The following is a 25404-nucleotide window of genomic DNA, read 5'->3' as shown; positions in this document are numbered from 1 at the left end:
ACATAATGAGATTTGACAGCTTCCTTTCCTCCAGCGGCTATGGAAAACTGTAGCACGCGAACAAAATATGTGACTTTTTAGTCACACAGATGCTAACTAAATCTATATGAGTAATACGGTATGGAAGTGTGAATGAATAATTAAATAAATAAATAAAATTTCTAAGGATGGAACCTTGAACAAAAATAACTGAAGAACTTGCCATTCATTTTAATCTGTATAAACAAACATAGGTAGAATTGTAATTGAGCTAATTGGTAGAGGCATGACCATTATTACTATACTACCTATACCTTGTGCACATTATAAATAAATCTCTGAGTAGGCTGGTACATTTTTTTCCACTAAGCATTCAGGTGAAATGTAAGCACAGCCATCACACTCAGAAATGAAAAACTGAAATGTGTGAAAAACCATTAACATCCCTGACTCCGAACACCACATACGTTTCAAATGCTTGACAACATGCCAATCTAAAGCCATTTGTCAACAACCACAGAGGGAAAAGGCTTCTTTTCAACACTGCCAGAGTCTCTGTGGTGTTGTTATTTTTGTCCAAAGGGCATCACTGCATTTGTGCACTCTCCAAAAGGCCAGTGGGCAGAATGATGGAGGTGAGGATAATAATTAATTGGATTCAACCGCTGCCAATCACAGCACATTTTACTATGGACTGTATCTTTAAGATTTACTACAGTGCTGGCTGCAAGGATGACTATACTGTGCTTTAACCCATTAATCAAAGGCGTTTACACATAACCATGCAAAAAAAAAAAAAAAAAAACAGAATTATGCTGAAAAGCCCACGCAGTAATCTACTTTCTTAACACTTACCCAATTACTAAATACAGACTCATAATATAGACTAATGCAAGCTCACTATTTTTCTCATCCAAACACATTTGGTAAATAAAGCGATAGTCCGTTTCAGTGCGCTGGCAAAAAAGCCTCACCTAGTGATTCAATTCAACAGTGAAAAATCTATCCCTCTGTCCCTGAATAATTTTATACCTGAGTTACCACAAGGCACTGAGGAAAAAAAAGACTCACGATGTAGAGAGAGAACGAAGGAGATATATAATGGAAATTAAGAGGAATACATGGACCCCGGCTGATATGGTACTGTGCGGCTCAGATTTTCATATCCGTCACATCTGTCAAGCTGATCATCCCACAAGGTCAAGCAAAGACTAATGAGAGAATACAGATAATAATAAATACACATATTATATACAATATATAAAGCTTGTTGTACAGTATGTTATGTTATAGGTGTGATTAACTGCAGATATGTAGGAAGTGTGAAACATTTTAATTTCATCTGTTACCATGGAATCTGCAGCGCTCTGCAGAACAAGACGCTAAGGAAGTTCATGCACGAACGTATAAACACGAAGTCTGGAAGCTTCAACTTCTCATCTAACATATCAGTGTTTGCTTGGAAAAATCCCTCCACCTCTGTTGTTGAAACTCCAGATTCAGTACCAGACGCTGACAGCAGCATTTCCTCACATTACTATTCCAATCATGATTCAGGCGCTGTCACAAATCAGCCCAAAGCTTCCCTTTTCTCCAAAACAAACTGACCTGACCTTATGTTTTTCTTCTATAGAGACTCTACACCATTTCCACAAACATTTGCTTTGCCGAAGTCCTCAATTACAGCAACTTAGTTGATATATTCAAGATCTAAAACACAAAGAGCGTTTTGAAAAAGTGAGAGAAAAAGTGGAAGAGAGAAAGCGCTTGCTTCTGAATTGACAGGTCTGCTTAAACTGTTTTCATGAGAGGAAAATGATTAAAATAAATGTTCAAAAATCAAGAGCGCTGACTCCAATTCTGCCGTGATGAATAAAATCAACCTAATCAGCATCACTCTAATCCCTAAAAGGCAGCTGTAATCCCTCAGATACAAGGACAATGTTTAGTCCAAGCGAGACCATGTGCAATTAAAAACCGGATCAAAAGTCAGGCTTAGACATACACAGCGGGCCGTTCATTAAGTTCTTCGGATTTGTCTTCTGTTTAAATGCATATCTCGTAATATTTTTTAATTCCGTATAACCCAGTGGAATCACCTTTAAGGTCACACTGACCATGTGTTTACATAACCTGTTTAAGTTCAGTGGGTCTGCTACACGAGACGTCTGGATAATCCGAATCTGAAATTCAACACAGATAACTTCACTAGTCATAGTCATAGTCACAAGCCTGTGTGAAAGCCAGAGGTCGGCTTAGACAAACGCCAGCTAAATTTCCCAGCTTGCCCCTGTGAGACCAGTCGGCTGGTAGCATCTGCTTCCTTTGATTACATGGAGAGGAGTGCAGGCAGGATGGAAAAGAAAAGGACCCAAAGGACAGGGCCAGTGACAGGCCGTATTAAGGCTGGGCAGCCACTTTTACTAGCGATGACCACAGGGGTAATTCTGGAGCAAAAGTGCTGATGTCTAGATTATTTTTGACTGGAGTGAATACGAAGAAAAAGCAAATGGAGAGAGTGAATTGGTAAGGAGGAAAACGCTTTGAAAAATTTAAACAAAATCATCTACACCTCAAGGGGGTGAGTGGAGAAATGAAGGACAGGGACTAACTTAACTTTTTTTTTTTTTAAGAAAAGCTCACAGTTTATCATCTATAGGGTTTTGTATTAAAGGGGAGCTATCACTCATTTATGAATTCTTCAGAAATCAGTTTATTCAAATACAAGGCAGGAATACACCAGGGGTGGGATGCTGTATCATCACAGGGCATCACACACACTCTTTCTCACACTCCCCAATCCTGTCCTCTCCGACAGACACTCTTGACCAATCCCTCTCACTCCACTGCATTTATTTCTGTTTATACCTGCCCATTGTATTTTCCAATAAATTAGTTGGGTCTTTTGGGCCTATTAAAGATTAAACCACAGTACGGCTGCACAGTAGGGCTGAAATATCGAAAATATGTAAATATGGCGATATGCATATCACAAGGGCTTGCGATAACTGAATGATTCAAAAAGTAACGAAAATCAAAGTTTTAGGGAGAATGCTTTCTTTTCCTGAAAAGAACATGAAACGTATGTCATCTTCAGTTTTTAAATATATATGTATGTATATATAATTTAAATATTTTTTTCACACTTATACCATTATCATACTGCATATCGCATTATTTAACAATTATTTATCGCATTTTTCTTCAATATCATGCAGCCCTAAGCCACAGTGACCATGACCAGGATGAAACAGTCACTGATAATAAATTAATGAATGAAGCATGTTCACGTTAATCAATGTACCATTTTACAATAAACACACTTGATTCACACAAATCATATTTCATCATTCGTACAGGCTAGCTATAAAAACAATATACAAAACAACATATTCATTCCTGCAGCCATACTGTAGCAATGTACACCTTCGCATCATCAGAATATCCATTGCCACTGTGTTTGATCACAAAACGTATGTTAATATAATGACATTGTCACTTCTACACTCACAGATTTTGAATTTTAACCCTATGAAATTGAGAAAAGGGCTTTTATTGTCATGTTGGATTTATTTTGACAATAATTCATTAAAAATAAAATACTTAAAATACATACATGTAAGATTGTAAGCTCATGTAAGCTTTTAAATAAAACATTATTGAGGTTTCTAGATCAGCCCTACAGGTTTGTTTTCATTTACTGAATATTTATAGAATATAACTGTGTGTGATTTCTGTGATTATACTCACTATGCATGGGCACACTTCTAAGATACATGCACCAGTTTAAATGCCATATTCTGTAGTTTACTGTCAAGATGACCAATATCAATAAAGACTAACAAACACCATCTGAAGAAAACGTCTGGGACATATAACGCTGAAAACAGCCCAATGCATCCAAGGCATTTTTTTAGAAAAGAATAAACCTCAACATTTTTTGCTGTCTCTTTTTATTTTGGGCATGTCACTAAGGCAAAGTAATTCAATTAAATCTACAGTTTACAAGACCATCACGTAAGCTCTTTATGCATCCTCAGTGTACGAGTACACGCCCCCATGTGAATTGGGGCATTCTGTGTACATGGATGAGAGGATTATGATTTCCCTCACTCGCCTGACAACCTCCTGATGGCCCTCCATCCCTGAGAATCATCTTTCTGAAGGTGTGAAATGGATATTCAGCATTTGTTAAACTGAAACTAGCAACAGGTCAAACAACAATATGACCTCCAGCACAGAAAATTGAATTTAAGAACTTAGAAAGGGCAAATGTCTCAAAAATTTGTTCCTGTACCTGTATCGCTGCTCTCGCTCTCTATTTCTCTCTCTCTCTCTCTCTCTCTCGCACTGGCTTTGCAGAGATTGCGATAGGCAGGAATGAAAAAAAAAAATAGCAACTGAGCTGAAGGACGTTTTGTCAATAAGTAATAACCACACTGTATTAGCGGCATATTTAGGCATGAGAATCCCACTAAATTGATTTTAAGTAAAATCATTTAGAGAGGCAGGCCTCAGAATACACAATGTGTGTAGACCTGAGATTCACCCTGGTTAAAAGAGAGTGTACTTTGTAGCATCCTCGTGAGGAAGAGGATCGTCACGATCTTCATCCTACACTCCTTTGTGAACTTATAGTTAGAACCCAACTGCTATATCTCTAAGAATTTAAGGCTAACTTTACATATTGGCTTCCTTTAGATGAGCAAATCAGTGTAACAGTATACTATATAGCAGAGATAGTCTTACAAAGACCCTTTAATGCTTATCCACTGATCATTAGTTCATGACTACAAATAAGACTCATCAATTTGAAGTGGTTCTTGTCACGTTGAATTTGAAGCAGAAAATAAATGCACACTTCACCATTCATTAAAGTTTCTGTTTCTGTCAATGACCTTCTTTCTTTCTTTCTTTCTTTTTCTTTACAAGCCATGTCATCATTCACTAACCAGACCAGAGTGGGTAAATAAATTTTTTTTAAAAATATATGAAAATCTGTAACAATTCTTTCCTTTTTGATGTTTAATATCTCTTTTCAAGCCAGTCTCGCGGTAGCAGTCTGGTACAAGCATACATCTAATCATACGCTGTGAAGAGAACAAACTTTTTATGTTCTCAATATGTTTAAAAAAGAGGTAAAACTATGTACTACATATTGTTCTTTTTCAAAGTAGTGGTAGAGGTGGGCGTGGTTAAATTATGCTGGTGCAGAACATGGTGTACAGAGCATTCAAGTGTATCAGTGTTTGATATGTCGATACGCTTGTATTTTAGTGCCAGAGCTTTGATATTCAGTGCATAAAAGTTGATTGCGAATGTTTTTTCTGTGAGACTAGGCAGAGTTTTTTCATACACCGAAATACTGTTAGCCAGTTGACGACCCCTGCTCTATAGCATATTGTGCAATCCTCCTGCTGCGATAATGTTTTTCCTAGCAAGGCTTCCAATGGGTTGTGTGTTACTGAAAATACACTTCTGTAGGTATTTAAAATTAACAGCAGGGGACGTGAAGCTAGCAATGGTGAAAGATGGAACAAAGGAAAAAGAGATAATGACAGGAATTGACTTTTCACTGTTCCCCGTTCCTCTCATCCTCCATTATCGCTATGTTGTTTTTTCCCCCTTGCGGATTTCATTTTTAGCATGGTCATTCTGGAATGAATATATTTTTTCAACTTAATAGACATCCGTATCATTACCCTCAATAAGAGCCATTTCCCAAAGGCGCTTGTTGCTGAGAGAGCTAGTATATGGAGACACTTTTCAAAATCAGACTTAAAGGGACTGGAAATATCTTGTCAGATATCATGAGTTAAGCTATTCTTTTCTCATCCCTTTCTCCTAGTCTACTGAGTTACAGCTTGGATATGTGCTTTATCAGATGCATGGAAGGAAAGCACAGACTTAACATGAACTGAGCTTGTTTATGTGTGGACAGGCCCTGCAGCAGAAGCCTCATTATATCGAGCCCTTGGATGTTGGGATCATGGCATTGAGGGGAAGCCGGTAGCTAGGAGATGGAGGGGAGCCAGCACTGTTTAGGCACTTCTGCTCATTAAGGACTCTCCATACAGCCTCCAGAAGAGTCTTCAGTTCACTGGACATAGCGAAGGCCAATGAACATACTGAGACAGAAGCCTTTACATCTTCTTTCTGCCTTCTTCTGCTGATTTAAGCATTTCTGTCTTTTTAAATACATTCAAATCAAAATGGTTCTCCTCCTGATAACTGTTAAAAATGTGGTCGATAGAAACACTTGAATATGTGAAGCATGGGCTGTACACACAGAACTGCTCTGATTTGGACTGTTCAGTCAATCTGATTTATTAAAGCTCACTGTACAATTCGGGGCACTCTTCATATACTTTCATCACTACCAAGACCACCTTCTGCCTCTTCTGTTTGATCTTGCAGGGGGGAGAAAAGGATTATTTGCCTTCCCCGTGTGGCATTCCTGGGAGAAGAAATGAAGAATGGAGAAGAGATAGTAATCACAGCAGAAGCGAAGGCTGAGAATGGAGGTCATCTCACTGGAGCGTATCGGACGCTGAAACCAGCTGGTTTGAGCCCAACGAGAGCGCCCAGCTTCAATACACGCAAGGAAATTATCACGCCGACGCTCACCTTGAATCTTCTTTAGCTATTGCCGTCGCTATGTATAGGGCTGCTGTGTATCATCAGTCAAGCGACAATGACATATGCGCAAAAAGAAAAGCGATGGTTTCAGAGTAAATGAAAAACATTAGAAAATGCTGAAGCAGTGTCCTATCTGACTAATAGTGTTAAATTTATAGTCCTAAGCATTTCTCCAACAAACTTCTTTTTTTTTTCATCTCTTTTTCACTCTTTCTGTACTTATGAAGTAAAGAAAACATGCATAAGGAATCACCTTCACTAAACTAAAAGCGATGGGATCCACAAAGACTCCTGATGCACAAAGAGAGCACTCCTGCATTCAGAGATCAGTACGCACTTTCAACTGTAAGCTGCAAATAAACTTTTCTGTGCAAAATGACAAAGAAACAGTGTTTTTTTGTCTTTCATAAGTTGTGACATTGAAATGCAGATGAAATTGAACAAAGCGGGAGGCTAAAGTATGTCTGTAGTTTGTGAAAGTGAGTTACTAAAGATGCTGCATCATTTGTTTTCAAGAAGTTTAATGGAAAAGATTATTGAGAGGTTAAACAACCAAAAGAAAGTTTGGCTCTGACAGCTTATATTAGTTTGAGCTCAGTTTTTCTAAAGCACTACAGTGTTTGGTTTGACATTAAAGTTAGTAGTTACACAGTGGTAATCACATAGTAATATAATATAATATTAATATCATTAATTAATTACAAAAGCGTAATCAATTAAAGTGTATTAGGTAAGAGTAGTCCATTTTTTTCAAGATTTTTTTTTTTTCATTCTTTTTTTTTTCAAGATTTGTTCTCTAATGGTTAAATACTGTAGGAAGGTTCGACTTTTGATTGATTTTCTTTTACTCCTTGTACCCACCTTCCATTCCTGTTCATCTTCACAAAGCCCTGCCCTCCAGGATTTATAGTGGCCCATAGAGTGTCTATAAAACTAACAGGACTAACAGGAGGCCAATCCAAACACAAATGAGCATTCTGGACCGGCCACATAATGCACTTCTGCTCAGGCCATGGCTTAAACTATTAAATCATAGCTTAAACTACTTTTTAGCATGTTCTACATATCTTCCCGGTTATTTGTACAAGTAAGGAATAAAAACAATAAACGACTGCACCTTTAAAGTTAAATATCCAGGTAAAATTTGACAGCTTATATTTCTGTAACACCTCTTTTTAAGACCCACATAATGAAAAGCAAGCATCTCAAACTTCTGTGTGCACTGGAATTAGGCCAAATAGGTCTCGCTTAATCTCTGCTGAGTATGTTTGTTTGCCTCAGAATGTCAGAATGCCTTCAGGCCCACGAGTGTAGGAGCTCCAAACAATGTAGATACTTTCTGTACACATGCACTAATGCTGCCTGGAAACTGGAGAGATTTACAGCTCAAATCAACATGCAGGAACAGACAGTCAGCAAAGAAAAATAGCAGTAGATTAGTTATGTGGGGGGAAAAACTGGATGTTTATCTTTTGGTAAATATTTATCAGTTCAGGAATGAATAATAGCCTGTCTTACATCTAAATCACCTTTCAAATAAAATATGTGCACTGCTTTAATTAGAAAGAAAATGAATGAAAAATAAATGGTGGAATTCGTTTAATTTTTATTGATGTTTGTTTTCGTTATATTAATATTAAACCTGTTACAAAAAAAAAATGTCTCTAATAATCTTTTGCATATAATTATAGTACAATATCAGTATGGGCTTTTATTATTACTTTTTGTACCGTGCTCAAAAATATATGCTGTTCCAGACTAGAACAAAATTATGTCTTTACTTATTTAAAAATTGCCTCACTTATTAGCTTTTATATAAGCTTATACATGTTAGGTGTGGTGGATGTATGTTGCATAATTGCCTCCATAGTGTGCCGTGAAACTCAGATCTTTATATTTACATTATACTCACATCATCGTGCCAATAACAAACCCAGATTTCTATTATTATTATTATTAGTAGTAGTACTAGTAGTAGTAGTAAAAGGAGGAGGAGTTATAGTAGTAGTAGTGGTGGTGGTGGTGGTAGTAACAGTAAGAAGAGGAGGAGTAGTAGTAGAAGTAGTAGTAGTAGTAGTAGTGGTGGTGGTAGTAATAGTAACAGTAAGAGGAGGAGGAAGAGTAATAGCAGTGGTAGTAATAGTAATAGTAAGAGGAGGAGGAGTAGTGGTAGTAGTAGTAGTAGTAGTAATGTTATTAGTAGCAGTAGCAGTACAAATAGTACTAGTATTAATGTTAGTAATAGTAGACAGGTAGGTTTGGTAGCGTATTAGTAGTAGTGAGAGTGATAGTAGCAGTAGTAAAAGTAGTAAGAAAGGGTGGAGGAGTAATAGTAGTGGTATTATAGTATTGATCTTAGAAGTAAGGGTAGTAGTAATACTAGTAATATTAATATTAGCAGTAGTGGTAAGAAGAGGAGGGGAAAGAGTAATAGCGGTAGTGTGTTAATATTAATAGCAGTAGCAGTAGGAGTACTAGTAATAGTAGGCGTATTAATATTAGTAATAGTAGACATACAGTAATAATATTAGTAGTGGGGGGGTAGTAATAGTAGTAATATCAATATTAGCAGTAGTAGTAAGAAGAGGAGGGTAGAAGCAGTAGAAGTACTAGAAGGAGGAGGAGTAGTAGTGGTAGTAGGACTAATTTTAGTAGCAGTAGCATTCATAGTCGTAGGAGGAGTAGTAATAGTAGTAATAGTAGTACTGGTATTAATATTAGTATTAATAATAGCAGTATTTTGTGTAATACTGAGTTCTTTCCACTTCCTACTTGGCTCGAAGTAACGAGTCACCATAAGGAGCACAATGATGAGTTTACGGCATGAACTCGTGCCCTGTATGACTTAGAGGCACATCGATATGATGTTCATCTTTCGCCATTAAATCTGTCCAACCTACTGAAAGACGGAGGAGAGGAATATACAGAAGACCTTCCATTACCTCATTGGTGTTCCACCGATGTCTCTCCTTGGGCAGGGAGGAGCATTTGGGCAGACATTCGAGCAGCTTCTTAGGCAGGTAGATTTTCAAATGTCCATGTTCATCTGGAGGCAAAAGAGAAGCAGAACATTCACACCGTGCTCAAAAAAAAAAAGTGATTTTCTTGGTGTACCCCAGTGTTCCTAAACATCACTAGGAGATACGTATAACACTAATTGTTCTTACACATCAAAACATATTCATCTGAAAATTACTGGGTGAATAGAGGAGAAAAGCTCAGAAGGCAACATTCTGTTCTTGTAATGATTCTAAACGCTTTCTGAAAAATGAGTAGACATGACTTGTCAAGAAGAAAGCAGTAAAAAATTAAAGAATAAAGCACAAACGTAACAAAAAAAGCTGTACTGCTGTGAAGTGAAACAGAATGGATTTAAGGCACAAGGTGTGTACAACCTCTCAACTGGGACTGCAGTGATTTTTGCTTTTTGTTCTAAAACTATAATATTTCTTCTCCTACTATCTTATCATGCGAGAGTGCAAGCTCAAATACATAACAAGCAAATTGGGTGACAACGCAAAAGCATTTCAAGGTTATTGATAACCGTTTGAATCAAGGGCTCGAGCTTCTTAAGGAAGTCAATGTTTAGCCCTTAGGGAGAAGGAAGTTCCACATTGCGTGCTGAGCCTGCTTATGAATTAAAAAAAAAAAAAGTGAGTGAGTGAGTGAGAGTGCATGTGAGACAGAAAGGGACTGGAGTGTGTCCTCTAGGAACGCATAAAGACATTGGGCAGAGAGAGAAAGTGAAGCTACAGATGAAGATAGTGAGTCCACTGGGATTCGGCTTGGCGAGCACTCAAGCTTCACGTTTAAGAACAAACAGATAGCCAGGGGAGAGAGGCACACGGTGAAGGTTAGGTGACTTTAAACTTCTACGCTGGGATCTGTTTGTGCTTTACCTATGCATGAACTGACAGCCACGTGAATAATTTACAACTTTATAACAAGAGTAGCAGATGAGCGAGCCTGAAGGCCACTGTCTAGTGTTTCCAATAATCAATCCTAATCTTTACCACAACAGACAAAATAATACATCGCAGTAACATTGTTCTGTCCAAAGTACATTACAAAGATGCATTGAAATAAGTCACTAAAATGTTACTGTGGCCTAACATTTCTTTTACTTCTGATCTTTTAACTTACAATGAAACACAACTTTACACTTCCCAGAAGTGGACAAAGCATGAATCATTAGCTAGCCCAGTCCGATGTTTCTGATTGTCTTGGCTAAAAAGAGGCAGTTAGCATAATATAACAACATAAGGCCACATAATAAACTAATAATAATTATTGCAGTAATACAGACTAAGGGAAACTAACAATTACATCATTAGAGATGGCACGATACCACTTTTTTCTTTTCTGATACCGATACCCATCTTTAAAAACTACTAAGCTTTAATTTTTTTTAAAAACTGAAGCACTTAAAAATCATTTACATTGTAAATATAATCATGAAGTATAAAGTATAAATATAATAAAAATCAGTCAGAACAAAAACAAAAACAAATCTCTTTATATGTAAACATTTCCAAGTCCAGAAGTAAATTTCTTTTCCAAATCCGATGCCAATCTTTGCTATTTTTTATATCTCCGGTATCCGATTTGTTTTCTCCAATATCTGATCCACCATTTTTGTTGGTATTGTCCTGATACAAATACTGGATATCAGATCGGGGCCGTCTCTAATGATCATTTAGCATGTCATCTTTGTGCCCTCGACAAAAAGTTTTTTTTGCCGAATAGAAGTGGTCAATATTTCTAGATATGTTTAACCATGATGTGACTGTGTGTAGTAGGCAGGAAAGTTAAATGATGGCTTTGTCCTGCACTTTATTTTGCCTGGTTTTGTCAGTGTTTTCAGAAACCTACTTGTCTGTAAAACAATACGGAAATCGTTTTTTTATCCAATTAATCCATCCAGGAAAAACCCTTTTACCGTCAACCTCATCGGTGTATGTAGTGCAGCAGGCGGTGGGATTCAGAATGAACAGCACACACTATAGTTACAGAATCGTGGTGCATGAAGCACATTAAGATTAAACATATCACACATACTAACTGAAAACTTGTTTTGCAAAAGCCAATATTGTGTAGACATTTTTCTCTTTTTAAATAATTTGTTTAAAATAATAATAAAAAAACTAATTACGTGGACACAAATCTTTCCTTGTCCTAGCTGCCCAGGCTACTGATCTGACCACTCTTGACATACCTTTGCAAATCATTGTTTTCATGAGAGACAAAAAAAAATCTCAGTTAAAGTTGGCTAGGTGCTTCAGAAGTGCAGAAGCATTCAGCTTCACAAAGGGCAACGCAATGAGAATGATAAAAGGACAAGACAAGCAAGCAACTTATTTACAAGGTAATTAAGGATAGTCTATATATCTGGCAACCTCCCATTTCTCCGTTGCCCTTGCACCCCGCTTCCTTTCAGCAGGTTTGGCAGGGTGATAGACTCATTCCAAGGGCTGCCATTTACTTTCAGTGTTCTGAATTAAAGCAAGAAGCTTTTAAATTATGCTGACACTCAAGACTGTGGCCTTAGGGACGAATTTTAATCACAGTGCCACCACCGTCTGCCAGACACCGGCCATGGTGTCTTTCTGCCACTGGCTACATTCCATGCTGGGGCCAACGGAACGTGGTTAGAGAGCCTTGAAGGTATTTGGTCATGGAGGCTTTGTGAAAGGACACAAACGTATACTCTATACATACTCATGTCTTCCCCTTCCTCAATTAGCAAAATCTAAAATTTCAAATGCTGGAATTGATGAAAAAAAAAAACTAATTTCTTATTTAGCAAGTGTATTGGAGGCAAGCGCATGGGGACTCTACATGAATATCAATGTGTGCTCAGCACTAATGTCAGTGCAGTGTATGCAACCAGCCCATGTCTAATACTTCATCTTCATTACTTCCATGCCTTTGAAAAACAGAGGATGCACATTAAATGTACATCAAACCTTCCTTTCAAAATCCCAAGTTAAATCAGAGAGTCCTGGGTTAGTTACAGTTACACAGGAAGCTCTCATCTCATCTCATTTCATTTCATCTCATCACGCCTCTTTTACAACTTATACAAAATTAAAGAATCTAATAATATAATTAATTCATGGACCTTAAGCGAGGATAAAGGTTATTAAGTGATTATGGAAATCTGCTTTGTTTGTGGAAGGGTCTTGCAAGGAGTAACGTTAGGCTGAAGCTCTAAATGAGGTATACTAGACAATAGGTACAAGAGGAGTTCTTTCTATCAAGAATTATTACAAATCGGTTATAACGTTTTTTCAGATACAGCATGGTACAGTCACCAGTAGTATCATAGGGAACGTTCTTTGCATGACAAATAATCTGCTACAGGCTTCCATGATTACACAAAAGGGTGATCGGCAGATTCCGTAAGACCTGAATCTAAAAAAGGGAAATCAATCTCTCCTCAAAAAATTTACATAGGACTTATCTAAATTATGCCACTGAAAAAGGTAAATGGCTTTTTTCATATTTCTCATTCACCTTCAGTAAGCGCTGTATGCTGGCCAGGGTCGCATGGATCCAGAGCCTATCTCGGGAATGCTGGGTGTGAGAATGAGAACAGGAATACACCCCGGATAGATTAGACTCCAGTTTGTATTCACACACATTTACACCTAGGGCAGTTTAGAGTAGCTGGTTCACCTACTAACATGTTTGGGGAGGTGGGAAGAAACTCATGAGAACACTGGAAGAACATACAAAACTCCACAAAGACTGTAACCCGAGTTCAGCAACGCTCCCCTCCACACCTCCATGCTGCAACTCTCATTAATTCTGACATCATAAATACTTTCTGTGTAACTCAGTTGAGATCTTTTTACCAAAACGTACTATGACAAGCTAAAAAAAAATTCATCCAATCTGATGAGCAACGAATCTGTCCGTTCTGGGCAAACACAGCATGGCTCTGTCCTCCTGTGCGTCCCCTCTGAGGATTACTGCAAATCCGCCTTCCGTAATGACTTTGCACTGTTTGCACGCGCAGCTTGGCTTGAAACCAGCTTTCTGTCATGGTAACTGTATTAAAAAAGAGAAGAATGGACACAGTGACTTCCAAAAGTCATCAGTGCTGAGTCAGTTTTTGATAAAAGCCATTACTTTTTCCATTCCATCGTAAGGGCTGATGGACATTTTCTGATGCCATGTTTGCAAATAAGGATTTCTGCTGCTTCACCTGTCATAAGCACTTTGTTATAGTGTTTGTCAGGGTATGAATTGTCCTCTGCTGACTTTCAGTGCTCTTTTGCAATTATTTTCAAGTTATTAACTAATACTGTACATAATGGTTCAGAAGGCCAATTTAGAGAGACAAAACTAAAAGAAGGAGGCATTTACAAGATCTTATTCTTTATTCTCTCATTATATAGCAGGCTTACAGCACTGAAAATGCCATAATTTCCATATGACTGGCTAAATAGTGTGTAACTAACTTTAGGCCCTGTCCATGTGACCGTAAGGACAATATAAATATCATCTGACAGGCCAAACATTAAGAGTAAAACTTGCAGTAAAGAGTAAAGCCGAGTCACTTTAAGATTGACTATCTGTCTGTGACCCATCTCTCACATAATGAATATTACTCAAAGGACTGTTATATATAAAATATTAAACTCACACACATCAAAAAAATAATAATTAAAAATTTCCATTCAGCTGAATTTAAAAAAAAAAAATCAGAAATTGATGCCCAACATGGTGACAAATTCATACATAAACTTAAAGGAGTATTTTGCTGTAAAAGTAGTGTTTTAATAAAATAATTTGTTATGTTTTTATTCAGTAAGTCTAGCTTTGTTAGGTCATTACAGTTGCTTCCTTCTGCATTCAAAGGAAAAAAAGCTGCCTTCCTTAAAATTACTGGCACCTTCGAGGTTGCCAGCATTCAAACTGGGAGCTTTGGAAATTACTGCACCCTTGCTGTGGGATTCAAGTAGACATGTTTACAGCAGATATAGCGATGGTTAATATATATTTTTTTTCAGTGTAGCCTTTTAATATATTTTTATACCTGTAAAACTGTCATATTTACATTAAAAGCAGAAAGAACTGAACCCCATGAGTGAGATAGCTGTCAGTTAATTAGAAAACTTTCTACAATAAAGACAGCAAGAAAATGCTGGGGCAAGCAGCACTTAATGCTCCCAATACAGATATTAAAGGGTATCTTGGGAAATTTAGAATTTTTTTTCCTTCATTTTTTCCAAATAAAATTAATGTGACAGAAATAAAGGCTCATTGCACAGCAGCTCCAGGCAGCCAGGGAAAGGGATGGGTCTGCATGTTAATTTATCACAGCGCTGATAAACTTCAACTAATCTTATGCGTATTAGTCAGGTTGGTGTTGAGACGCTTATTAAAGAGTGGCAGAGCAAAGAGTGATTCTTTTTTGCTCTTTACTTTGTGTGTTGTGGGAATCTGCAGGACTCGGGACTCAGGCCTACGCAAAAAAAACCTCGGTCCTAGACATCAAACATCTCCTACACATTTATTCCTCACATACATTGCAGGTTACGTAAATACCAGTAGTGTAGTTGTCTATATGGTAATTTCTAAAGGACGAAAGGTGAACATGCAGACACTGCTAAGTCACACCCACAATATGTTATCTAATGGTGAGCCAAATGGAGACATGGAGATAATAATGCAAATACACCCCCGCACGCAAGCACACACACACACACACACACACACACACACACACGTACTGTAGATCCTGTAATTTGTCATCCCTCTGAAAAGCTACGACGTGTATTACTATAATTCAGTGACAGTCATAGTAGAAGAGGGCTGAAGTTACAATCAAGAGTGTGCACTGAAGCATGAAGCATATTAGCATACTAGGGCTTGGCTCAGGGAAAAACATCACAAGCTTGATCCATGGAGCTGCTGAATAAATTATGAAAATATATAAACTAATTTTATGAAATAATGCAGTTTATATTCTCAACTGCAAAATAAAATAAACCACCCAGAGCTGCGAACAATAAAATGTCAATCGAATTAGAAAATGACTCAAAGCCTTGGACTCTGGCGAAATTGATTTAGTACCGAATTCTTTCTAGTTCGACTGAATTGAGGCTAGAAATAGACTAGGAGGATCTGTCTGAGGATCCAGGGTGATGAAAGGTGTTGATGTGATCCTGTCCACACGTCCAAGGAAAGAGGCAGACACTCCAGACTGACCTACAGCCTGGTCTGTCTCCAGGTCCTCTGGTGTTAGAAAAATCTGGATGTGGGTGCTAATCTGGGGCTTATCAGATGTCAGTCTTGTGTGATTTACTGTATTTGTCATGGCAGGCTGAGCAGGCGTCACTCCAGATAGCCGAGGGATAAAAAGGGCTGACGAAGAAAAAAAAAATGATCCTGGATCAATAGTGCTCTCCTGCTCTGCCTTTGTGTCATGTGATGCTCTTTCAACTTTTTTTTGCTATGATATGAGTCGTGAGGAAGTCTCCTGAATAGGTTGTGACACCAACAGAAAACTGGAGAAATAAACCATATGAAAAAGCTAGCATGATGAGCCACGCTTGCCTGAGAGCTTTATGGTATTGTGGTTGTCAGATAATCCATGCCGTCAGAAAAAAAGCAAGGTGTAATTAAAAAAAAGAAAAATAGCAAAAATGTTAGGTAGAACTTATATTTTTCTCCTCGCTGGACATCACTGCTGAAATCGATTTACATTGGAGTTAAAATAATGCAACGTTTTAACATGGGTACATGAGTCCTTACAGGCAGAACCATGACATTGTTTTTGCTTTTGTGCTTCAGGTCATGCTGGTCAGTTTCAATTTCAGTTCACCCGCCCGCTCCAAGATCAATACCAATCAAAGCAGTGATTGCTCTATTGTTCTCTGTAATAATACTGCTCCTTTATTGACTCCGTCCTCCATTACCATCAGTGACCACATCTGCGTCTTTCAATACATCACGCCCCGGATAACTATCTGGCAGTTGAGTAGAGGATATCTTGTTTACACTTGTGTGGCTTAAATGCTAAATTTAACCATGAAAGCATCACCATCATCTCCTGAGACAATTTCTCTGATTGTATTAGAGAGTTTTACCATTTAGGTTAGTAAGGTACCTATCCTAGAGGCCTTCATTTGGATATGTTCTTCTGATGCAATGATCAAAATGCGGTGCAATAACTGGTTCGATAAATGCTTGTTTCTCCAATAAGATATTGAATCAAATGCATTAAATGTGCATGCTCTGGGGATGTCAAAGTCTGAGGTTTTATAAATTGAATATCTAGTGGAGTAGCAGAAATTAACTGCATCAAGAAACAACATCTTTTATAAGACAGCTACAGAAATTACACATGCACATGGGAACACGCATAGCTTAATTCGAAGAAACGTAAATATGTCTTGATAACGCTGCAGTGTTGATTTCAGGAAGTTAGCTCATGCGGGAGAAGCTGCTTACTTGGGCATGCAAGGGCAAGGAGGGGGTACCAATCCGTATCTTACTCTTGGACAACAAGCAAATCCAGGCAGCTTTCACTAACGGAGGCATTCATCAAGACAGGAGATATGAGAATGCTCAAATACACATGGAGTCAATCATGCAAATGAGTGTATGAATACAAATGGATAAAGAGCTAAGCTATGCATACAAAATGCACTTTAGACTGCTGGCGAACAATCTGTCCTCTCACGTCCCTCTCTCTATCTCTCTCTCTCTCTCTCTTAATACCAAAGCGTTTTATGACAGACATTGACTTTGTATCATAGGTCTTATGATTCCTCCTTTAACTTGTGCAGCATATGTGCATTTAAATCAATACTTTGTTTCTCTTACAGACGTACAGTAACACATCCATAGATAGGCTTTCAGCACTAGGAACTAGTAGTTTAATAGTTTTAGGATGAGTGAAAAAAAAAGAGCATCTAGTGAGAGACAGAAATGGCAGTGGAGTCCAGAAGCTTCACAGGGTTCAAGTTAGTCTATTCCAAACATTCGTTGTGCTCAACTTTGACTTGAACCTAAATACAGAGCTATGCAGTCTCTCTTCTCTCTGGTGTTGAGTAAAACACTTCAGCATATCATTTATTTCTTTCTGCTGTGTATAAATCTTTTGATTATTCTATGTATCTCAATTAATACACTGTTCCACCAATTTGTGTAATCTTTGAGGCAAAGAGTTTTCTATTAATTGCTACAGCATTTTGGAAACTAGTGTCACAGCTGATGAACTGTTCGAGAAATAGGATTTTGGGTTTGATACAAGAGGGAGCAAATGAATGTGCTGTCACCCTTGTGAAAAAGACAAAGAAAAAGAAAAGATCTGACTTTCTTAGTCTCCACAGTCCCGCTTCATCTTGTGTCATGACTCTTCTGCCAGAATATATGTGAATATTTTTTTAAAAAAATAACAAAGAATAGCTCAGGCTAGAGATAACTAATGACCTGATGCTGCTCTCAGAAAGGGATTGAGAGTTTTAAAAAAAAAATTAAGGCTTTTGGTAAACCGAATAAAGTAAAGCACCCAGACTGACTGGGGTGCAGGTTCAGGATTGTAGGAGAGACTATTTCATTACCTGCATACTAACTTCAGAAGCAGGTCCTACTTGAGAAAAATACACAAGACCTATACTACCAGAAGCAACTGAATCTCTGTTACAAACAGTACTTATGTTTTAGCATTGGTTATGTACCTAAATCTTTCAAACTCACAGTTATTTAAAAAAAAAAGCCTGACCTAGCTGACAAAATATATGCCAAGCACAAACCTCCCCTTTATTGCCAACGTTGTAGCTCCGTAGCTAAGCTCATACTTGCATACGTGAAATTTTTCAATCAGGGTTTAGGCCTCATCATGGCACTGGTTAAAGTAGCAAATGACCTGCTACTGGCCTCTGATCAGGGTCTGATCTGACACATGATCAGTGAATTACGTTTGGGAAGTAAACAAAGAAACGACTCTGCTGATGGTAAAATGTCTTTGTACTACTTCTGATTTGGAAACCTGACAAACTGAGCCTTAGTGGCTTAAACACCAACACAGCAAGATACACAGAAGACATGTATCTAACCAGCCACTAATTACGCTGTGGAGCTTGTTAACAACTAGGCAGAGGAACCTTTTGCCATTTGGCCGCTGTTTAAACAAGCATCTCTTGGAAACAGTTTGATCACTCAGCGAAGGCACTGAAAACCTCTGGATAAAAGAAATTGAGCTGAAAAAAAACAAAAAAAAACAAGGGGACATAACAGTGGTTTCTTTTTCTGGCATTCTTGGAAAGTGAGCGAGTAAACATACACACACACACACACACACACACACACACACACACACGAGCTGATGCCTAGGCTCTGCTCAGAGTGTGCTGTGTGTTGATTAGGCATGACAATGAGCTGCTGCCTCCAAAAATATGCTGCGCGTTCCGGTGCACCATGGCCATGCATGAATAAACATGATCTGTAATGAAGCTGAATGACAATGAAGCCCTTGCTTTAAAAAAAAAAAAAAAAAAAAAAACCTGATCCACCAAGAGATGACTCGCCTATTTCCCCACTCCCTCTCTCTCAGAAAAGAAGAAGAAGTCACCCACAGAGCCACAGAGCGAGCGCTGGGTTATTTTGAATACAGCTCCTGCATAATGGGGACTCAGTTTCATCGATTTGATTCCATTAGCTGAACGCTACACTCCAGTAAACGTATTACACTTACATCTGTTCAAATCTATTACACCTACTTCTTTCTTTCTTTTCTGTGGTGTAATTACGGCATGATTTTACCATTTGAGAAACATCAACGGTTTTCCTGAGCAAACTCTACATGCAAGGCTAGCTTCTGGGTCGCACTATGATACGGCACTGAAATGAGGGAATTAGCAAAATGCATGAAAGGGCAAATGATGTGTCATTTTAAATGTTTGTTTGTTTGTTTGTTTGTTGTTGTTGTTTTTCAGGGATGCAGTGTGAAAGTGAGCCAGCTCTCTTACTGTTGGTGTCGGTGTCATCTCGGACACCCTTAGTAGCAGTGTGGCTGGCGTAGCTGACGGAAGTTCTGTACATTCGATCTGCATTACGAATTCTCTTCAGTCCTATGGGCGGCACAGCGAGGAGGGAAGAATGAAGGGAGGTTCTCTAAGTACAAACATGTCATTTTCTTGGCTATATGTTAGCGTGCAATGGTTTTACTTGGTTATGCTTGCAGCCATAGGTTTAAAGTAATATATTGTGACAGGTAATGTATTACATGGTTGTCATGCAGAAAAGTTCATCCAGAGATGTTTGAGATGTTCAACACTGGGGTTTTTCTATGTTTTTTTTTTTTATAATGTAGACAAAGAAACAACAGGCATCTACAGATTTTTTTTTTTTTACATTCTAGTTATCTATTTTTTTTTTTTTTAATTTATTTACAGTCATATAGTCAGCAATTATTTAATAAAACATTTTAGGGCAGGCAAATCAAATCAACGTAAACCCTGATCTCAGACGTTTTTAACATCTGCACAAATGTAACACCATCCAGAAGACAGCAAATATGCAATAAAAATTTGCATGTCACGTTTTTTAATTTAGCAGGATTCAAATACACTCATCTGAATGGTGACAGCTTGACATTTCGATGTGGACAAACTGATTAATCTTTTTGCTCTTTTGGGGAATAAATGTTCAGTTTCCCTTTTCTGCACTTAAAAAAAAAACAATTCTGGAAAGATATTCTGCTACGTTTCTCATCGAAAGACTCACTCCCAAAGTGTTTTCTGACATTACGCAATGTGACTACATCACAAGGTCATGTACAAATAAAGCCTGACAGTGTTTTTTTTGTTGCAAAGGTCAGAAGGTCGTTGAAAATATCTTGCTGTTAGATGAAATGTGGCATATTGCACAGTCAAACAGATCTCACTCCACCCTCGATACAATACAAGTGAATTATCAGCTAGATATACAACACAAATAATCATGATTCCTGATTAGTAGAACTGCTTAGTCTAAAAAAAGGAAGGAATCTAGGAAAGGAAGGAATCTTTCATGCAAACACCGAAATATATACAAGATCAAAGTCAAAAAGCCCAAGTGCAGAGTGAACACTAATCTGACTTCAGACTGCGCGTGCTAATGAGACTCAGATTGATCAGTCGTTCAAGCATCAGATACACGGATAAAGAAAATGCCTTCAAATTATACAAAATGGCGGTTCAAAGATTGTGGTTTTTCTTACCTTGCTAATGAAGATTGACAACAAACAGACACAAGTAAACAGAATGTAAAAGGTGTTATAATTCCCTCTGCTGCAAAACAGCCAAGATGGTGAAAAATCTGACCGACAAGCATCCCAAACTTCACACAGAGTCAGCAGGTTAGATGGCTAAACTTTTTATTAAGAGGTTGATTTGAGGCACATGACTGCATTGATGCTGGATTCACTTCTCCATCATCGCTGTCACAAACACATCGTCTAATTTTTACTCTTCCTTATTCTGAATACTGGTGTTCAAAGCGTGATAGATATTAACCAGGCCAAACACTGTAACCTTACGAATTAACACTATTAACAAGTAAATGCACACTGCACAAGCGCACCCTTCACTCTGTGAGCATTTACTCGCCACTCGAAGAGCTCTGTTTTTACATTTATATTGGTCTCATTTGGGGTCGAACAGTCTTGTAGGTTGTAACTATGACATTTTTGTGCATGTGTTTGGAGAGAACTTACGAAATTAATGCTCAGACAACTGCAGCTTGCCTCAGCCATCCTGACTGGTCAGCTCTATGCGGCTCTAAGCCTTTAAAGACATTTTACACTTTTACACCTTTACACTTGAATCCCGATAGCTGATATAATTTAGCTGGTAATTAGATCAGCCAGCTCATTCTTGTCTTTTCACTTCAAGGGCAATGAGACCTAACCTAGACTACTTAAAACTAGCAAGGTACTAACAAGCTAATTTATTTTAGCTAACAAGAAAATATTACTAGTAGACTGATTACCAGATGATCTCATATGGATTTACAAATGTTTTACCTGTTAATGTTCCACTATTTCTATCGTCCATTTTAGTATCTTCATGCAAAGCAGCATTTTTCTTGTTTAACTGTCCAGCTATTTTCACATTGTTGGGTAAAGAAATTGTTATTTTGCTAAGTTTACTAAGTTTTAAATAAAGACATAAAAGCTCTTTTCTGATAAATCCGAATTTTGGGTCCAAAGTATAGGTTAGGTTTCGAGAATTGTGATACTTCACCTAACACTGGTATCAAACTCCAACTTTTGGTATTGTAACAGTCCTACTGTTAACTTATCATGAAAGTTTCATAAACAATTACTTTAAAAAAAAAAAAAACAACTCGCAACCAAAATATTAGGCCAATTAAGACATAATGAAGCTATTTTGTACTACTACGCCCCCTCTCCCTCTGGTTGTCTGAACCAATCCATGAAATCATCTCTAAGGTCTCTTAAGAACGAGTAAGACTTTTTTTTTTTTTTTTTAAAACAGAGCAAGCATGAGAGAAAGTGAGAGTGTAAGAGAGTCAGAGAGAGAGAGCAGACATCTTTTAATCCATAGCAGCCTCACTAAATTCAATTAGCTGAACAAAATTGCAGAGCTGATTCACCCAGCACAATTTAAAGGCTGCACTAGTTATAGCCCAGTGATGAGAATCTGATAAGTTTGCTATCAACAGCGTCTGCTGTTTATCAACCTCAGCCGTTGATCGCACTTCCCCAAGGAGTTCGTCTTTACACAACAGCAACTGCCTCAAGATTTCGCCTCACTGATATGATATCCTGACGTGTTCAGGATGTAGGATGTACAGTATGTCCTGACCTTCTTAATTCCCAGCTCAGGAAGATGCAGGTTGTGTATCTGAGTGGAGTACAGAACTGACTGACTGTGAGAGAGAGAGAGAGAGAGAGAGAGAGAGAGAGAGAGGAACAGGAAGTTTCTCGGCCCATGATACGTTCAAGAACGAAACTCTAAAGACATCTAAGGGATGAAGAAGCTGCGTGGATCCTTGTAACATCTCCAGCTGTTTGCAAGGATGCGAGAACCACTGGAGAATACACTTCCTGTGAAAGAACTATGATGTCCGTAGAACAGAACAAAAAGACTATGAGATCCAGGAAACGAGGAGCAAGAACAAAAAAAAAGACTGACAGATACAAATGAACGACACAGTTTCCTTCTGCGGAAGGTCAAAACAGGTCTCTTCTTGGTATAAAAAAAAAAAGCGTCAACTTTCTTTATGCTACATTACTTTAACACGTTTTCCCATGGGCATGAAGCAAACAAAAGGCACTGTTATCAAGGTTAGGTACCATATGGATATGTGTATATGTCTCACCAGAGCCATAAATCATCCATTAAAGTTGTTTCTTTTTAGTTTCCCTGCAAATTGTTGTTTAAGAAGCTAAACACGGGATGTCATGGGTGTAAAATAAACATGAATGTAAGTGAACTCTTAAGACAACCTCAACAAGACTAAGTTGCTCCTTTGATGGAAACACAATGTACATACTGTACGGGTGCTGCTGTGGAGCTGAACGCAGCTCAATGTCGCCCCCTGGTGGAGCTCTCGAAACCCTGACCATGGCACTTGAAAATGAAGTACTTACTAAATGTCTAAATGTTGACAAAATCTACGCAGACACGGAATCCCTGATTAGCCACATCACAACATCTCAGTCTGAATGGTTTAAATAAAAGCACCTCGAATTTATTTATATATATATGAGGATCCTCTTCTGAGATAATGGCCCATATTCCCTATGGAAATGAACCTCAGTTCACTATACAGTATATATATATAATCAGTGAAGCTATAAATGGTCTCTTATTTTTAGCACACGTAGGATTTGAAATTTCGTTTGTCTCCATCTTGTGGTCATTTCCATTAAAAATAACAAATGATGATTAAAAAAAAAAGATGTGCACACAATATTAGCAATCTTTTTCACTCTTTCCAGACTAATAACCTTCTCTACTTTAATTTCTTTAATGTAAACAAACCCTGGAATAAATAAATAAAACGAGAAAGAAATACAATAATAAAATAATAATAATAATAATAATAATAATAATAATAATAATAATAATAATGTTCTGACAAACATCATACTTCATCAAGCTTCAAATGTAACCTTGTGCTAGCTTAGCATAAATGTAACATGCTAATACTGCTCCTAGTTTTGGGGGTTTATTTAACAGTCGATAAATTCCTTAACACAACCAAAAGTTCGTTGGAAAAGCTCTTATTTATGATTTCCGCTCATAGTTCGCTATTTGGGGGGGAAAAAACTAAAATAAACAAACAAATAAACAAATAAACAAACAAACAAACGTACCTTTCATTTTGCTGCCTCGTCAGTTTCAGGTGTTTTTTTTTTTTCTCTACCTTCCACAAATCCAACGTAAAACGCGCGCGCGGGCTGCTTGGCTCTCTAACGGTTTCTCTGTCGCTCGCGCGCGCACAGCTGTCAGTAGTTTTGAAATTTAAATGGCTTCAACGGTCGAAAAGCAAAAGAAAAGAAAAGAAAAAGCCCAATTAAACAAAGAAAAAGATCAAATTTCAAAATAGGAGGAAGAAGAAGAAGACTAAGAACAGCCAGCTGCCGTGTTTAGTCACAGATTTAGAGAAAGGAGGAAGAGGAGGAGGGGAGGAAGAGGTGGAGGAGGAAGGGAGGAGGGGGAATCAATGACGTTTTCGTAGTACAGCGCTGTAAATCCGATCGAGTTTAAAAAAAAAGAAAAGAAAAAGCGACGCGATACATCGCAGCACCACATCATATCAGTTCACATCACACAACACAACACAACATCACACAACATCACATCACATCACACAACATCATATCACACAACACAACATCACATCACACAACATCACATCACACAACACCACATCATATCACACAACACAACATCACATCACACAACACAACATCACATCACAGCACACAACATCACACAACACCACATCATATCACACAACACAACATCACACAACATCACACAACACAACATCACATCACACAACACAACACCACATCAAAACATCACATCACACAACATCAAACAATACATCACATCACACAACACAACACAACATCACATCACAACATCACTTCACAACATCACATCATACAACACAACACCACATCACACATCACATCACACAACATCACATCACACAACACAACACCAGATCACACAACACAACACAACATCACACAACACAACATCACTTCATATAACAAAACACACATCACATCAATTCACATCACACAACACAAAATCACATCACACAACATCACATAACACAACACACAACATCACATCACTTCACATAACATCACATCAATTCACATCACATCACACAACATCACACAACAAATCACTTCAGACAACACAACACCAGATCACACATCACACATCACATCACACAACACCACATCACTTCACATAACATCACATCAATTCACATCACGCAACACAACACCAGATCACACAACACAACATCACATCACACAACACCATACAACACAACACCACACCACATCACATCGCACAACACCACACCAGATCACACAACATCACATCACATCACACAACACCATAATGACACAACACCACACCACACACCACAAAGCCCAACACCACATCACATCACACAACACCACACACCACACCACATAACACCACACAACACCACACCACATCACATCACATCACATCACACACCACACACCACACACCACACCACATAACACCACACCAGATCACATCA

The 25404-nt window shown here is 38.0% G+C and overlaps 1 protein-coding gene across 13 annotated transcripts in view; it reads right to left on the bottom strand.

Moving 5' to 3' along the window:
* LOC113538092 (calmodulin-binding transcription activator 1-like) overlaps positions 1-25404 on the bottom strand; it is a 226555-nt gene that overhangs the window by 200290 nt on the left and 861 nt on the right. For 10 of the 13 annotated variants that reach the window (XM_053227048.1, XM_034314130.2, XM_034314131.2 and 7 more), the window contains exons 2-3: positions 19605-19706; positions 9561-9664 (exon numbers count right to left, since the gene is read on the bottom strand). In XM_053227048.1, coding sequence (XP_053083023.1) covers positions 9561-9664; positions 19605-19706 — 206 coding nt within the window. Of the gene's footprint in view, positions 1-9560; positions 9665-19604; positions 19707-23962; positions 24271-25404 lie in introns of those variants that run through there. The other 3 variants (XM_053227049.1, XM_053227051.1, XM_053227050.1) reach the window with 3 other exon arrangements.

The sequence above is a fragment of the Pangasianodon hypophthalmus genome, chromosome 20 (genome assembly GCF_027358585.1).
Source record: "Pangasianodon hypophthalmus isolate fPanHyp1 chromosome 20, fPanHyp1.pri, whole genome shotgun sequence".
NCBI lineage: Eukaryota > Metazoa > Chordata > Actinopteri > Siluriformes > Pangasiidae > Pangasianodon > Pangasianodon hypophthalmus.
Note: the sequence above shows the minus strand (reverse complement) of the source record. Positions and strands in the feature narration are given on the sequence as shown.